General features: G+C 37.6%; 2 protein-coding genes across 3 annotated transcripts; both read left to right on the top strand.

Moving 5' to 3' along the window:
- Nucleotides 1–1470: 1470 nt before the first annotated feature.
- On the top strand, nt 1471–5090 carry LOC108429053 (interferon a3-like). 2 transcript variants are annotated; one of them, XM_017700529.2, is made up of 6 exons: nt 1471–1577; nt 2051–2138; nt 2960–3028; nt 3190–3333; nt 3570–3653; nt 4464–5090. In XM_017700529.2, exons 2-6 carry the CDS (start codon nt 2124–2126, stop codon nt 4560–4562), a joined length of 411 nt encoding a protein of 136 aa, XP_017556018.1. In that variant the 5' UTR covers nt 1471–1577; nt 2051–2123; the 3' UTR covers nt 4563–5090. The 2 variants fall into 2 exon arrangements, with proteins under 2 accessions (XP_017556018.1, XP_037398619.1); XM_037542722.1 differs by lacking the exon at nt 1471–1577 and having other exon boundaries at nt 1755–2138.
- Nucleotides 5091–12315: 7225 nt separating this feature from the next.
- On the top strand, nt 12316–16890 carry LOC108429054 (interferon a3-like). The gene is made up of 6 exons (XM_017700531.2): nt 12316–12425; nt 12829–12916; nt 14150–14218; nt 14381–14524; nt 14696–14776; nt 16588–16890. Exons 1-6 carry the CDS (start codon nt 12412–12414, stop codon nt 16690–16692), a joined length of 501 nt encoding a protein of 166 aa, XP_017556020.1. The 5' UTR covers nt 12316–12411; the 3' UTR covers nt 16693–16890.
- Nucleotides 16891–17441: the final 551 nt, after the last annotated feature.

Genomic DNA, 17441 nt, shown 5'->3' with positions numbered 1-17441 from the left:
GTTATAAGCCTGACAACTGCAGAACCTATTTGCGTGCTAAACAGAACCATCTACAACACATTTCCCTTCAACCTGAAGAACCATTTCACCTTGCAAAGAACCATTTACTCATGCAAACGGTTCGGTTATAAATAGAACCATTGCCTTTAATAAAGAAATCATGACGTCTTGTTTAAATGTGTTATAGGCAGCAGAAATAGTAATAATTAGTAATAATTATAATAATTAGGGCTCTTATAAATTGATGCGGAATGGGCAAATGTGTGTTCAGCAGCTGGAATGTTTCAAAACATAGATTTATTACTATGAAGATGAACGACCACCACACTGGTTCTCTCTCAGTGTAGTTTATGACATAGAACAGTGATTCATTTCACAAAGCTGGTGTGGGAATTTATTTACATTTCCTTCTAAATGTAATACTGGAGTTCAGCTCCACCTGCTGTTCACATAAACTAAAGGTGCTGCACGGTGAAACAAACTCTTGGCAAGACTACAGATAATGCCATAAGCATATTTTCCAGCTGCGTTCAAAGTTATTGCATCCAGCCCCCCCTAGTGGCGGAGGCCCCAACCGCAGCCTCTGAATTTCATTAGATTGGGCTGAGCAGCAATAGAGCAAATATTTATTCAGAAGTGGACAGCGGACAGATTTAATCTTACAGTGGCATGAAGTTTCCGTTCCCCTGCCCAGAGATGTGAGCAGGGTTCCCGGCAGAGATAAAACGATGTAATGTGATTTTTAAAATAATGATAGTAAAAGTGACGTAATGGAAATAATAATAGTAATAATACCGTTAATTTACGGTAAACAAACGCTTATCACTCAAAACAATCTATCAACAGGGCGACTGGACTTCCAAGATGTAGTTCCAAATATATCGATATTAAATAGATGAATTGTGTTACGTTCAAGTAACGTTTTATGCCAAATTGATGAATGGAAGTTAATGAAAACGGTTTGCGTTGAGAGTTCCATTCAAATGACACTAAATAAATGTCACTGCAATGTTTCCAGGTGGTTCCATCATCAGTTTAGTGGTTGAGCAACAGTCCTTGTACACTGACTGAATGGAAATGTGCGGCATATTCGAATTCATACAACATGCAAGTTATTCGGGGCGCATAAGGCATAAAAGCCCAAAATAGAAGTAAAGTGGATATAAAAAAAATGAAGAAGGAAGAGACATTAAGAAAACAGCAAGAACTACAGTTTATACAAAGCTGCACGATCCTTAAAAGCAGTAACTAACAAGAGGGTCTAATTTTTGTCTAAGGTCATCAACCGGTCATCAGCGATTTGAAAGAGAATTTCTAACATGGTCAGTTCAAAAAAGCAGCCCCCACTATTTAGCCGGGTTTGAGGGATGAGCAAAATCAGGGAGGACGTAAAATCAAAACACACGCTGTTGACCAAAATTGCGTCACAGCATCGCCGCAGCACATGACGTCATCGTATTTCCAGCGGCAGAGATTTGAAGCGTGGGTTTCATTTCGCTTTCTGTTTGCGACGTCCTGACCCGGGAACGGAGAGCCGCACACGAAGAGGCCCCTTACGCCTTATTATATCTAATCAGGTGAGTCTAATGCATAAACCTCATATCTGATACAGCTCACCGAGTTATGCGCTTTAGTCCCTGGTTCTGGTTTTCGAGGCGCTGAGCCGTCGCAGAGCGCTGTCTGAGAACAAACCGCGCTCTTCGTTATACCGTGGAGAAAGTATTGATAGCCTTGATATTAGATATTGATAGTTTGTCGTCCCCGTTCAGAGCTTTGCGTCCGTATTTTTGGTCAGAAAAAGAGCAAAAGTGGTCAGGGATTTTCTTGTGACGTAACCTCTGGAAAGTGAAAGCAAAATCGCTGTCGGGCTGGTCGGAGGAGGCACACCTGCCTGAGCTTTCCTGTACTGTCCGGTACTGTCCCTGTTCGTTTTCCTTTTCCATACTGTCAGATAAATCCAACACTCGGCAACATGTCGCTCCAAAACGGGGATGAATGCAAAGATGAACGCCAAGCAAATGTGGCTGTGCCTTTTTCTCGTGTTTTGCAGCGTCCAGACTCAATGCTACGGCTGCAACTGGATTACCAGCCACTACAGGATTATCAGCGGCGAGACTCTCACGATGCTGCGGAAAATGGTAAGTAATGCAAAAAGTTTAAACCTGCTTAATAAGATAGCGTTGCTGGAAGCACTGAAGCACGTGTGGCTCTGTAATGATACATCTATGACCTGTAGCCTACTTGCACAGTTTTGACTGGTGGACAGAGCCTGGTAGTAATCTGGCTATACAGTGCTGGGGTTAAAGTCCTATAGGACTTACTTTATTTATTTATTTATTTATTTGGGCTTGTCACTGTGGCAGTACCCTATGGGAACCTATTTGTACCATTATAACAGGTACAATATTTGTACCCCTGACCATTGTATGGGAAAAGTACTAATTTGTTTCCTAGGGTACAAAATCTTTCCCTTAAGGTGCAAACTGTAAGAGTACATATTTGTCCTTATAAATAAAGGTGCACTTCTGTACCGTTAAAGGATACTGCCACAGTGACAAGTGATTGTACCTTTCTAGGTCCGGAATGCCACCTTTTTTTTCTGAGAGTGTAGTTAGGAGCTGCTTGGAGATCTATCCGGCTTTCTGGGTGTGTGATGAAGGGTGTAGTATTGGTAAAAAAAAAGTTAGGACAGCTGTGAAATGCTATTTGAAACAGAAAGCAGTGATTTGTAAATTCTCTTTGAGCTATTTGTTTGCCAGTGTTCAATGCTGTTACCATCCCAGATTTGTAGTTATTCATTCCTGATTGGGTTTAAAAGAAACACATTACATTTGTTCAGATGATCTTGCATCACACAGGGTAAAGAAGTGGGCTGTCGCGTGATGAATGGATGATTGTTTTGACTTATACTACATGTACGGCATTCCTGCATTAAAGTGTTGTTCATGTTTCTTTTAAGGGAGAACAGCCTGTGCCAATAACTGGACTATTTCCATACAGGCTTTACAAGGAAATAGAGACAAGCACGGTAATCTGCAATATTACTATCTATACAACTTGCCCATTTTATTTAATATATTGTACCATTTTCTCTGTTATGATTAAAGCAACAATGCCTTTGGAGAAACATACTCTGAGCTGGCGAATGTCTGTATACTTTCTCACAATCAAAATTAATTATGTCTACAGGTTGCAGTCCGAGTGAGGTTTCTGGCTGAAGTTACAGAGCAGATCGTCAAGCTCTTCGACATCCCAGAGAAATGGGACACTCGGAAATTAGATGATTTGCAAAACGTTCTTGCCAACAAGCAGCTGAAAGGACTTAAACGCTGTGTAAGTGTTTAAAAATGAAAAATATAATATGCATAGTAGGTCTACAAGCCAAGGTACACATATTAGTTTTGTATGTCTTTATGAAAGTATGCATTAAACTCGACTAATGTAACGGTACTGGCTCAAGTTGAGCTTCTCTCATCCCAAATTAAGATTACCATCACAGAGTTCATGAGTTCATGCTGAAATGATGCGCACCAACGTAACCTTTAATGAAATGCTCTGTTCTCTAACAGGCAGCAGCGTACCCAGCCACAGAAAGAAGACCCTCCGCACTCAGGAGACACTTCAGGAAGTTGAAGAGAATTCTCAAAAAAGCAGTGAGTGTCTTCATATTGTGATTTTCAACGGTCAAAACCTTAAATCGAGGTTATGTTTCGACAGTTGCAGTAATAGCCTCTGCTCTTCTGAGAAGGCTTACACTAGATGTTGGAACATTGCTGTAAGGATTTGATTGCATTCAGCCATAAGAGCTTAGTGAAGTCAGATACTGATGTCAGATGATTAGTTCTGAATTACACCCACATCACCCTATCCCAAAGGGGCACCATCACTCCAGAGATCACAGTTCCTCTGCTCCACAGCGTAACACTGCGGGGGGCTGTATACCCCTCTAGGTGATGTTTGGGTTTAGGCATGGTGATCTTGGACTCATGTAGCTGCTCAAGAGTGTCCCATTCTATTGGCTATTATGCAACCTGTGTGTACAATATCTCAGCCACAGGTACACCTTAAATGATCTAAATCACTAATTAGAATTAGAATACTAATTAGGTACGTTTGGACATAGAATTAACATGCAGTAGTGACCTTCTATTTAGTCCCAATTCCCATTTATACAGTACAGAAAGAATTATTTTGTTTTTTGTTCTTAACAGATAATGCACACTTAATACAATGAATGGGTTAAATACAAAATACTATTTATACAGCGCAATAATATTGGATTCTTTTTCTCAGAAGAATGACCATCTATTGCTCCTTATTCAGTTATTCAGTTATTATTTTAGGATTTATTTTATTTTTTAATTTATTAATTTAGGATAGATTTTTTAAGTGAGTGATGAAAACTGTCGCTACATCAAGATGCTAATATAAGACACTTAACATGATCTATTTGTATGTTTCAGAACTACAGCCACGACGCTTGGGTGCAAATCAGGGCCGTGGTGAAGACTCACCTCGAGAGGATGTACATGATCTACAGTGATCTGAGGCCAAATTTCTAGGACTAACAAGCCGAAAGCATAGAATGCAAAATGGACTTTGAACAGACACAAAATGTTCAATGCTGCGAACAAACAAAGCCTGGGGACCAAAAAAATGAACAGATGTGAAATGCAAAAGTTACAAAAGTGACCAAAAAAAGAAAAAAAAAATGATACCATAAACATACATTCATGTTTTTATGTTTATTCCCCTATTTTAGTTGTGTCAGTCATTATTGTCATTGTTGCTTTTCATGTCTGCCATTGCATTCTGTACGACTGTTTAAGTGACCGGTCAACAAAAGTATTATGATCTTTACAATCTAATTTATTTATTTATTTATTTATTTAAAATACATTTATTTAAATAATTTAAAATGTATTTATTTCATTTTTTTATGATCAGTTTTTAACTTAAGGACTGCTTTGTTAAATCCTGTGCTTTTCTACAAGTTTGTTGTAATGGACCTCTGAATCTTTTGCGACGAGAAAAAGAACAAAAATGCTTTTATCATATTGATAAATGAATAAAAATGAACACAAACCATATTCTTGCTTTCTTCCCTCATTTTGTTAGAGGGTTGTTTGTCAATAATTAACATTCTTATTATGATTAGATTTAACACAAACTATACTAAGTATGTTGGTGAGGAAAGGGAGCTACTTATTACCCCAGTTACATTTGAGTCACATAGTAAATAATTCCTTTTTATATTAAAGTTATCTTTTGTTGATGACAGCATCTCTCAGATTTGGGGGTTATTTTATTTTAGGCCATTAAAGATGAAAGAATAGAGTCCAACAAACTTCAGTTCCTATGCCGATAGATGCTGGATGTATAAAGAGCTTCCATGTCATTTCCACATTTCTGAAAGGAATGGTACTTTTTAGGGTTGCTTCCTTGGTACTGCTACTCAAGTTGTTTTTTGAAAGGTCATTTTACTTTTAATTGAGTCATCATTTCACAAAAGAAATATTAAACACAATAGCATGTGTGCATCTGTTTTATTCACACCAAAGATAGTGGAAGGATGTAATCTTCATCCAGGAACAGAAAAACAGAATAAACAGACCACAAAAAAAATGTGAAACTTACATTTTAGCATACTCCACATTCCATCACTGGTGTATATTTGTGATCGGGGCGGACATGGCCAGGCTTTAGTGGGGAAACCGTGTTTATTTTTTGTTTATTTTTAAACCCCAATGTCTGGCATTAAAATAACCTGTAAAAAACAGTTCAGAGATTTTAGTAATCAGCTAATAAATTCTTTAAAACACTTCCCACATTAAAAATACTGAGATATTTCAAGAGCAGAAAGACCGAAAGCTTTTTGCTTAGAAGCTTGACATTACAGCCTTACATCAGGGATCACTGACCTTTTTTGTTAAACCTGAAAGTAAATAGCATTTACATTCTGCATGTTGCTAGCAAAAGTATTATCGACTGATTGTTGCGACTGAAGATCTCTATCCAGTCTGGGCATTTTCATCACAGACCTTATCATCAATGCTTGATGAAACACCAGGCATACACTCACACAAAGCAGTTAAACTGCAGTCCATAAATGTTTTTCTTACAAACAGCTTCCAGTGTTCATCAATAGTTTAATGTTGATCCAAATCAGTGTTGGCTTTATAATTTCAGCCTCAACCAGCCTCAGCTTTGATGAGACATTAATAATGTATGACATGTTTACCAGATGGTGAGTTGAATGTGGTGTGGTGGAGCAGGTAAATCCCTGTAAACCAAAGAATTAGTCCCAACAGGCTGCGGCACAATGAAGAAGTCAACCACTGTAGAAGCTCAAAATGGTTTGAATGATTTTGAAACCTAAAAAACCTGTTCTTCTGCCTGCACTTCCCACCTTGCATTACAAACAGAAAATGAAGGGGAATGTGCACATGAATAAATGATTAGGCTACATCTATGCAATTATTACCAAAAGCATAACTGAAAGACAAAACTGAGCTGATGTAATAGCAAGCAAAATGTATTTATATAGCTCTTTTTACAACAGATGTTGTCAAATGGAAGTACACAAACAGAAACCCAGAGAACCCGGAATATTTTATTTTTCAATTTAAACAAAATTCATCTAAGAAAAGATACAGAAACACACCTGTTTCCTAGGAAAACTAATGCAATGTACCTTCAAGATGTTGTTCAAGAACATGTCTTGGGGCCCCTGCGAAATCTAAAAAAGTATCTGGTAAATGGTAAAATTGGCTAAAAATGATATGACTAATTAGAATTTAAGCGGTGAAGGATTTTTTTCATGTATGCCAGTAATATGGCAACAATATCACTTAGTTTTGTATTCTTTTTCAGTGTCTTTCTCTGGATTGGTTTAATCAGGATTGAGTGCTGAAACCTTACACTTTCAGTATTCCTTGTTATCACTTTTGTCAAAAGAGTAAACATTATAAATATGCCTACTGTATGAAAATATATTTGATTTAATTACCAAAGGAACCTTGAACTAGGCTAGCTATGGGCTGGAATGCTTTGATTGTACCTATAGCGGGGTCCTAAAGTCTGAGAATATGAGTGAATATGCTTCTATTTGCATTCATTTCTAATTTAATACATTTTAATGACAAATAATACTGTACATCAGATTCAGCGTATTCAGCAAACTCAGTCTCAAGTGCATGTCATCATTAGTAATAACAACAACAATAATAATATCTTTATTTATATATCACTTTTCTAAACAAGTTTTCAAAGTGCTATGCAGTTCATAAAAGAATATAAAATAGTAATAAAAGTATAATAAAATAAAAATAAGGCCATGAAAATGAAAGCAACAATAAAAGTAATAATGAAAGATTAAAATCTAAATTAGACCAGATGAATATTCAGCCTTAAATGAAGCCACCCCTGTAGGCTATAATTATGCACATAGGCCAAGATTATCAGGCAAGCAAGGTGGAGTCTGTGTAATCTACCAAAATACTCTAGATATTAGTCAGAAACAATGTGACACTTTCACTTCCTTTGAGGTTATTTCCATTCACGTTACAAATCCAATCACAAAAAACAACACATGTTCATTATTTAACATTTACAGACCACCAGGGCCCTACTCTGAATTTTTTAAAGAGTTTAATGATTTCGCTGCAATCCTAGCTGTGTGCAATGACAAAATAATAATTGTAGGAGATTTTAATATTCACTTTCAAAAGGTAGATGACCCACTAAAAAAGGCATTTACTTCAATTCTAGACTCTGTTGGTATTACCTAATGTAACAGGGTCTACACACTGCTGTAGTCACACTTTAGATTTAGTTTTGACACTAAGTCTTAACATAGACAAGCTTAATATCTTACCGCAAACCTCAGCAATCTCCGACCATTACCTAATTTCGTATGAGCTACGACTTAGTCATAATATATGTATGTCCCCTCGCTATTCTACAAAGCGCTCAATAAAACTTTTTACTGCCCTACAATTCATAGAAAATTTCCCAGAACTATCAACCCCTGTTTTCACTCCATCAGACCCAATGGAGCTAGATTTACTAACCGATTATTTGGAAAATACCTTCCGATCTACTTTAGAAAATGTGGCGCCACTTAAAGAGAATAAGGCAGAAAAAGCCCCAAGGTACAACAATAAAACCTGTACCTTAAAACAAACAGTTCGGAAACTAGAGCAGAAATAGCGACAAACCAATCTGGAAGTGGTCCACTCTGCCTGGAAGAACGGCCTTATAGATTATAGAAATGCTCTCACTAAAGCTCGCTCAGCATATCTGGCCTCGCTGATTGAGGATAATAAGTATAATCCTAGAGTTCTGTTTAGTGTGATTTCCTGAATCACAACAAATCAGGCAGATACTGAAGCACAAATTCCGGCAACTCTCACCAGTGAAGTTTTTATGGACTTCTTTAATAATAAAATTTAAAATATTAGACAACAAATTCAACCAACAGTATTTAATCCAACTTGGATGTCACCTGACTTGGCTGATATAAAACAAATCAGTTGCAGAAAAGAGCCTGGAAACTTTTCACCCACTCCCACAGCTAGAGCTAGAGAAGATTATCTCCTCTGCAAATTGCACAACCTGCATACTCGATGCAATTCCCTCAAAATTACTCAAAGAAGTACTGCCAGTTATTATAAACCCCCTTTTAACTATAGTAAACTCGTCCCTTAGTCTGGGCTATGTTCCCAAAGCTTTTAAACTAGCAGTTATCAAACCTCTGATCAAGAAACGAAATCTTGATGTTGGCATATTGTCTGATTACAGGCCTGTTTCTAACTTGCCATTTATATCTAAGATCTTAGAAAAAGCTGTGGCCCAATTATTTAGTTCATATCTACATAAGAATCTGGATTCAGGCCACGTCACAACTCTTGTTAAGATAATGAATGATCTTCTTCTTGCCTCTGATCAAGGCTACGTATCCCTGTTAGTGCTACTTGACCTCAGTGCAGCTTTCGATACAACAGACCACCATATTCTCCTAGAAAGGTTAGAAAACATGGTTGGAAACACAGGGACAGCCCTATCATGGGTCCAGTCTTACCTAACAGAATGTTATCAGTTCGTCAGTGTAAACAATTTATCTTCCAATTATTCAAAAGTAAGATTTGGAGTTCCCCAAGGCTCTATTTTAGGACCATTATTATTTACACTATACACGTTACCGTTAGGCACAGTTATAAGTAACCATGGCATTAACTTTCATTGCTACGCAGACGATACGTAACTGTACATATCGGCCAAGCCTGATGACAAATACAGATTAAAGAAAATAGAGGACTGTGTAAAAGACGTGAAATGCTGGATGTTATGGAACTTCCTCCTACTAAACAGTAACAAAACAGAGGTTCTTCTTATGGGTCCTAAATTGGCACATCAATCAACACATAGGCAGCATCACTAGGACAGCTTTTCTACATCTTCGTAACACTACCAAGATAAGAAATGCCCCATCCCTGCGTGATGCAGAAACACTAGTACATGCCTTTATTACTTCCAGGGTAGACCACTGTAACGCACTACTATCAGGATATACAAGCAGGAATCTAAGCAAACTTCAACTAGTCCAAAACACGGCAGCCAGGGTCCTCACTAAAACTAGAAAATTTGATCATATCAGTCCAGTGCTTCATCACTTCATTGGCTGCCTGTTAAATTCACTATTGATTATAAAATTCTTTTATTGATGTATAAAGCCCTACATGGGCTCGCCCCTGAGTACCTGCAAGACCTTATTTCCCATTATGAGCCATCACAACTACTCAGATCACAGAGTGCTGGCTTATTAATAGTCCCCAGAATTCAGACGGTTTCAGCTGGGGGAAGAGCTTTTCTTATAAAGCCCCCAAACTCTGGAGTGATCTTCCAGAAAATGTTCGGGACTCAGACACAGTCTCAATCTGTAAAACTAGGCTGAAAACTCACTTGTTCATTTTAGCTTTTGGTAGTTAATTGTTCCCCCTTAGATAAAGGCAGGAGATCCAGGGGCCCATGGACACAGGGATTTATAGTCAACTGAGACGCTGGTGCTGTCGTCCCGCTGCTCGCACGCGGTCACTCAGGATTGTGGACGGTGGAGCGGAGGGATGCCAAACTTTTAAGCATGCTCTCATGTCTGTGTGTCCTTCTGGTTCTCTCCTTTTAGTTAAGTTGTCATAGTCAGATCTGCCGGAGTCGTTAGCCACACTCTGGAAATGTTCACATTCCCTGTTTTACGTACAAACAGACAGAATAAAACATTTCAATAAAATAAATTCCCTCAATAAACAATAAAACAATTCCCTCTCCCTGCCTTTTTTCCGAATATACAACCGCCCACATGTCCGGCCGGACACTGAAGGATGACTGACTGTCGAGCCCTCCTGCTACCCACTTTAGACCAGCTGCCCATGCCCCAGCTACCACCACCTACCTTGGACTAGCTGCCCACCCTACACTGATGTTCTCATAGACTCCTAGCTATTACTACTACTAATACTACTGATATTAATATTAGTAGTATAACCACTTGTAGGTAGTTTCACCAGAGGAGGATGGGTCCCCCCCTGGTGAGCCTGGTTCCTCCCAAGGTTTCTTCTTCAGTTCTGAGGGAGTTTCTCCTTGCCACCATCACCCCTGGCTTGCTCACCGGGGGGTTTTTACATTCTTGTTAAAACTTTGTCTTTTCTGGAATTCTGTGAAACTGCTTTTGTGACAACATCCGTTGTAAAAAGCGCCACACAAATAAATTTGATTCGAATGATTTGATGATGTGATAACAGCTGAATCAATGCGTGAACAACTGTTCCAACCAAAGTTTTGTAGCATTCTGCACTATTGAAAGAGACATAGCTTTTGCACAAGTCATGGTGTTTTCTTAGCCAGCTGTTATTGGCCACAGCAACGCCATACAAGCAGAATTTTTTTCTAACCATTTGCTCTATACTAAGCTCACATCTGCACTCTCTCACTTCCAGCTTTAGGCTGATTGCCAGTTCTTGCTGAACTAACACATTAACACAGCTTTCAGGCTAGACCCACCTTCACAATAAGTGTCCTTGCCAGAATAACTCCATGAATACATTTAGGACTAGTAATAATAATAGGACATAATAGGACAGGTACTCTAAAATTAACATGCAGAACATTTCCCAAACACACTACATTTATTTAAGTTGAATTAAACCAAAGTAACTAAATTACCTGCCAAACTATTAATATAGTAAGGTGAGTCTTAAAGTCTCAGGGAACACAGAGCCAAATATAAAAAAGAATTGTGTGACGCTAAACTCGAGCGTTAAGCAGTCAGGAAAGCTTGAATGGCAACTATTCTGCTCCTTCACTCATAAATAACTATAATCATTACCCAGCTTTTTGTGACAGGAACTGGACAAAGAAAAAAATCATAGATGACCAGATGTGCAGATGGACAAAGAAAACGGGTGTGCAAAGCAACACATGAATTAAGAAACAGATGAGTGAACAATGTTGGTGTATGGACAAATGAATGAATGGGAGTAAAAAGAACCCAACGGCTAAAAACGAACAGTTAAAATAGTTTCTAATCCCTCACCCAGGATGTTTCTTTAATTTTAGAAAGTAGAATGATATATTCTACACGTCACTTACCTCTTTATAACCCTGCCTTGGTCACTTTACTTGAATTGCACTACTCCACCTGCACTGTTGTATATAGTTCTGTCGTACATGCCTTTTGTATTTTTATTTTTATTCATTCTATCTATATATTTGCATAGAGTATTTATTTATGTGGACTTAATTTTGCATGCCTATTACTACTTGTTTTTATGTTGCACATTCATGCCGAAGCAAATTCCTAGTCTGTGAATCCTGTTCATTGACAATGGCAATAAAACTTCTTCTGATTCTTCTGATTCTGATTCTTCTGATTTCACTAAAAAAAGCAAAGAAAACACACCTATCTCTTTCCTTTTTTCTAAAATGCTACGTTTCTCAATTGATCTCAAATGGTCTGAAAGAGAAATCCAGAGCTTAGGACCCAAAGCAGCCCCCCACTCTTAAGCTGGGGTTTAGGGATGGTCAGCAAGGTGGAACTGAATGATTTGAAAATTCTACCTGGAGAATCTGACAATCTTATCTTCGAGGTGAAAAGCCATTGAGACATTTAAAAATGAAAGGAGGATTTAAAATCTGACATGGTATAGTTAAAAATAAATGAAAAAAAAAAAATAGAAGCCGTTGATCAACATTGCGTCACAACATTGCCTCAGCACATTACGTCATCGAAATTCCGGCGGCTGTGAAGAAGCGGAGATATGAGGCGTGTAGGTTTCGTTTTCTGTTTGTAACGTGCGGGAACGGATAGGAAGAGCTGCGCACGAAGACTCTTTAACCTAAATAATATCCACTAATATGTGCAGAAAAGGGTGAGTCTAATGTATTTATACCTCATATCTGATACAGCTCATCGAGTTATGCGCTTTAGTCCCTGTTTCTGGTTTTCCAGGCGCTGAACGGTAACAGAGCGCTCTTCGTTATACTATGGAAAATGTATGGATAGCATATATTTAAAGTTTGTCTTCTCAGTCCAGAGCCTTTTGTCGTATTTTTGGTCAAAAAAGTGCAAAAGTGTCCAGGGACGTCCTTGTGACGTAGCCATCTGGAAAGTGAAAGCAGGGGGATTCAGCTACCTGAGTTCCCGTGCTTCGTTTTCCTTTTCCATACTGTCAGATAAATCCAACACTCGGCAACATGTCGCTCCAAAACGGGGATGAATGCAAAGATGAACGCCAAGCAAATGTGGCTGTGCCTTTTTCTCGTGTTTTGCAGCGTCCAGACTCAATGCTACGGCTGCAAATGGATTACCAGCCACTACAGGATTATCAGCGGCGAGACTCTCACGATGCTGCGGAAAATGGTAAGTAATGCAAAAAGTGTGTATGAAACTGTAGTGCACTGTATGGCCCCTCAACTCATCCTGTAAAATGACTTTATATAGTAACACGCGAGTGATCTAATTCTATTTAACTCAAAAATGACTTGAATTGTTCATTCCAGGTGTTTATTTAGACTGGAGTACTTTTTGTTTGTTAAACTGATGGGCTTTTTTGTACAGGGTGGGTAAATTGAAGATGCTGTGTCTGGCCTATAGCCTGCTTGCAAGTTTTGTTGCCTAAAACATGGATACATATGGCAAAACTGGGATTAAACCCTGGTTAGGAATTGCTGGAAGATCTATCCAACCGTCTTGGTCTGTCACATAGCGCTCAGTATTTGAAAAGTGTTAAGACCGAATGTGAAATGCTAGTTAAACAGAAAGCAGTGATTTATAAATTCTCTTCGGGTTGTTCTGAATTTAAAACTGAACATAAAAAGCATTTTTAAATGATACGTATAGGTAAATATATTACTTATTTGTACATTTATGTTTTGGTTAATACATGCTCATTCCAAATTTGATGCATGCAATATGTGGGTACTAATACACCACACTGGTCACAATTTAGGTGCTCCTTTTGTCCCTTGGAAAACATGACATGTATGGAAAACATGACTTGCAATATTTCCATAAACAACTTGAAATGTTAACTCATCAGTCCATTTCAGATGGACGCAGTGCTGTTTGAGGGATCGGAGGTTCATAGCAGTTTAGTTGTGGTTTTCAGCCTTGACCTTGAAGCACAGAGAGAATCCTTTGGTGATTTTGTGCATCACAGAGGCTGAAATACCTAAACGTCTTGAAACTGTTTGCTGAGGAACGTTGTTCTAAAACTTGGATTAATCACTAGTGCATTGTTTTTGCAAAGTGTCAGGATTTGACCCGTCTATGTTGATCCTAGGCCTTTCCTGAATGCTTCTTTTATACACATAAATGAGTGCATATTTACATAAAACAGCTGAGTTGGTAAGGTATGATATTAAATCCAGACTTTCTTATTGAAACACAGCTCAATGTAGTTAGACATATCACTGCATATTGTTTTTAACTTTACGTATTGTCCCAACTTTTTCACACTGAAGGTTTGCTTATGTACAATGCTATTATTCAGATGCTTCATCTTGAATTTGCAGCCAATCTGCAGTGATTGTTTTGACTGATACTACATGTATGGTCTTCCTATATTAACTTGTTGTTTATATTTATTTTTAGGAAGGACAGACTGTTTCAATAACAGGGCTATTTCCACACAGGCTCTACACGAGAATAGAGAAAAGCACGGTAACCCACAATACAATTCTATCTACATAATCTATACAGTCCATTTGAACATTTGGTATGTTTAGTTATGATTATTGTTAGGCAACAATGCTTTTGGAGAAAGATGCTCAGAGTTGGCAGAAGTTTCCTTTCTAACAATGCAAATTAATTATATTTCTACAGGTTGCAGACCAAGTGAGGTTTCTGGCTGAGGTTACAGAGCAGATCGTCAAGCTCTTCAGCCATGCAGAGAAATGGGACACTCGGGAATTGGATCATTTGCAGAACATTCTTGAATCCCGACAACTGGCAGAACTTAAGCACTGTGTACGTATTCAAAAAGAAATACCATATGCACAGTATATGCACACCTTTGAAGCAAACCTCCCTATAATGCCTGATATAATGTTTTATCCTGCAGCCACAAGTTCATGCAAAAGGTTCATGAAATGATTAGCGCTGACCTGAATTTTAATTTAGCACTTCTTTCTCCAACAGGCTGAAGCTTATCCAGCCACGAGAAGATCATCCAAACTCAGGAAACACTTCATGGAGTTGAGGAAAATTCTCAAAAATGCTGTAAGTGTCCTTATATTGTAACTTGCTCTGTGCGAATGTATATATGCAAAGGTTTGGAGACAGCTCAGTTCAGTGATTCCTCTTAAATCAAGGCTATTAACTGGGAGTTGGTTTCAGTAACAGCTTCTACTCTTCTGGAAAGGTTTACACTAGATGTTGGAACATTGCTGTGAGAATTTGATTGCATTCCACAAGAGCATTAGTGAAGTACTAATGTTGAATAATTACAATTATCCCTCTACGCAACGCTTTAACTTGGGCACAGTGAGCTTAAGCTTATGTGCGGCTGCAGAGTGACCCATTATGTTTTGCAATGTATCAGCGACAGGTACACCTTGAAGGGGAACTCACTGATTTTGCAAAATTACTTAAACGTTCAATGGTCAAGATGTAAACAAAATCATTCAGAGTGGTTTGGTGTAAAATGTGCCTTTCCAGAGAAATTTACAGAGTCGGAGTTGGTCACCATTATGTTATTAGGAACCAGACGCCTGAAGCATTTAATGGCTCTAACAGCTTCATCCCATTAGGTTATTACACAGAATGGTTATAAACGTGTTGCTTGATACTTGAGAAATTGTTTTGTGATAGTTTTCTTATAAAGCTTTGCCCTAAAACATGCTTTTAGTAAAAATATTTACTTCTGTGTTTCCTGTCAAAACCAGCTAATGTGCTTTTGAAGTTATTAGTGTATACCTACAGCCGTTCAAGATGGTGTTGTATCCTAATCAGTTCCCCCTCAAATTCATGTTGCCTTTGACAAATCAGGTTCTCGGGCGCACTCATTCACTCAACACAAAACAATGCGAAGCAACACTGGAACTAAAGCAAAAAAGTTCAAAAAAGGTTTGCACAGCAGCTGTGTGTGTCACCCAATTGGTGACGAACAGTACAAATTCAATTCAATACAATTGTTTACTGTTTACTCAAATTGAAAATAATGTTCATCACGGAATCTCAATTATGCCATGTTATCCTGGGTGAAAAGGCACAGCTGTCTAGTCTTTTTTTTATGTTTTCGCTTTCTGCTGTTCTGGTGTTGCTTGCTGTTGTTTTCTATTCAATGAACGTGTGTGACGGAAAACCTGATTTATCAAAGGCAACATGAATTTGAAGGGGAACTGAAACGGATACAGCACTGTCAGTCGTTTTTGTTTATAGTTTATTTTTTACAGTTTTTTTACCTATTTTTGGAAGAGTGTGCAGAGGCCATCGATAAGATCTGTTTCCAAAATATCACAGAGCCATACTGATTTGAACAGCTGAGGTGTGTCATCAGTTAATTGATGAATGATGTTACATATGCTATGCGTTGTGTTGACACCATGTGACACAACACCAACAACCCAAGTAACATAAAAGGTGTGCAGGGCGGAGAGGTGTATATATCAAAATAGTACCCAACAACATATTTATTCGAATTTAGCACCTTTTTACCACAGCATAACATATAAAACCTCATAAGGCACATGGATGTCCACTGGTCATTTTGGAAAGCAGATAAAATGGTGATATTTGTAGTGTAGACATACAGACATCTGGTTCATAGTACTATAAGGGTGAACAGTTCTGAATGAAATTGCTCTAGAAAGGCTACATCTAAAGGGTTGAATGATTAAGTAATTTTGCAAATTTGGTGGAGTTCCCCTTTAAAAGAATATAATTTACTAATTTGAAGGGGTTTCTCAATACTTTTGTATATAAATTTAACAGTACAGTGCAGTACAATACAAAAGGCCATCTTTCTGATCTCTTTTACATTAAATATCTGTTTATTTACTCAACATATATGGTTTGTTTGTATGTTTTAGAACTACAGCCATAACTCTTGGGAGCGAATCAGGGCCGTAGTGAAGACTCACCTCGAAAGGATGGACTTAATGGCTGACCATTTGAGGAGAAACTTTCGGGGCTGAAAGAGACAGAATAAAATGTAAAGTGACCAAAGCCTGGCAACCAAATATGAACAAATTTGAAATGAAAAGTTAACTGTCAAAAAATATATATACAAAAAAACACACATATGTTCATTTAGATTTTCTATTTCCCCTTACTTGAATGTGTCACTGTTTAGTGTTATTGTTGTTCTTTTTCTGATGTTGTATGTATATAATGTAGATCTTATAAAAACACTAAGTTAGTAAGTGATTTTTTAAAACTGTATTTATTTATTTAAAATATATGTATTTAATTTATTTGAGATACTATTTATTTTGTTGTTTATTTATACTCAGGTTTTAACTTAAGCACTGTTCTGTTAAATGCTGTGTTTTTGTACAAGTTTGTTTTACTGGACCTCTGATTCTTTTGAGAGAAAAAAAAAGAATAAAAATGCTTTTATCATATTGATAAATTAATAAAAATGGACAGCAACAAAACATATTCTTTCTTTCCTCCTTTTTTTATTAGAGGGTGGTTTGTTAATAATTAGCATTCTTCTGATGATCAGATTTAATTCCAAATATACTATATTTGTGAGGAAAGGAAGCTACATATTACACTCCTTTCACATCTTCCACTTTTGAGGGTTATTATTTTATTTTAAACCCTTAAAAAAAAGAAAAGAATGGAGTCTAATAAACATCAGTTCCCATGCTGGTAGGTACTGGATGTAAGTTGTTCCACAAAATTGCCCAAATTTACAAAAAGCGTTGTTTCTTTTATT

This window comes from Pygocentrus nattereri, chromosome 1 (genome assembly GCF_015220715.1).
Source record: "Pygocentrus nattereri isolate fPygNat1 chromosome 1, fPygNat1.pri, whole genome shotgun sequence".
NCBI lineage: Eukaryota > Metazoa > Chordata > Actinopteri > Characiformes > Serrasalmidae > Pygocentrus > Pygocentrus nattereri.
This window is presented reverse-complemented; position numbering and strand designations above follow the sequence as displayed.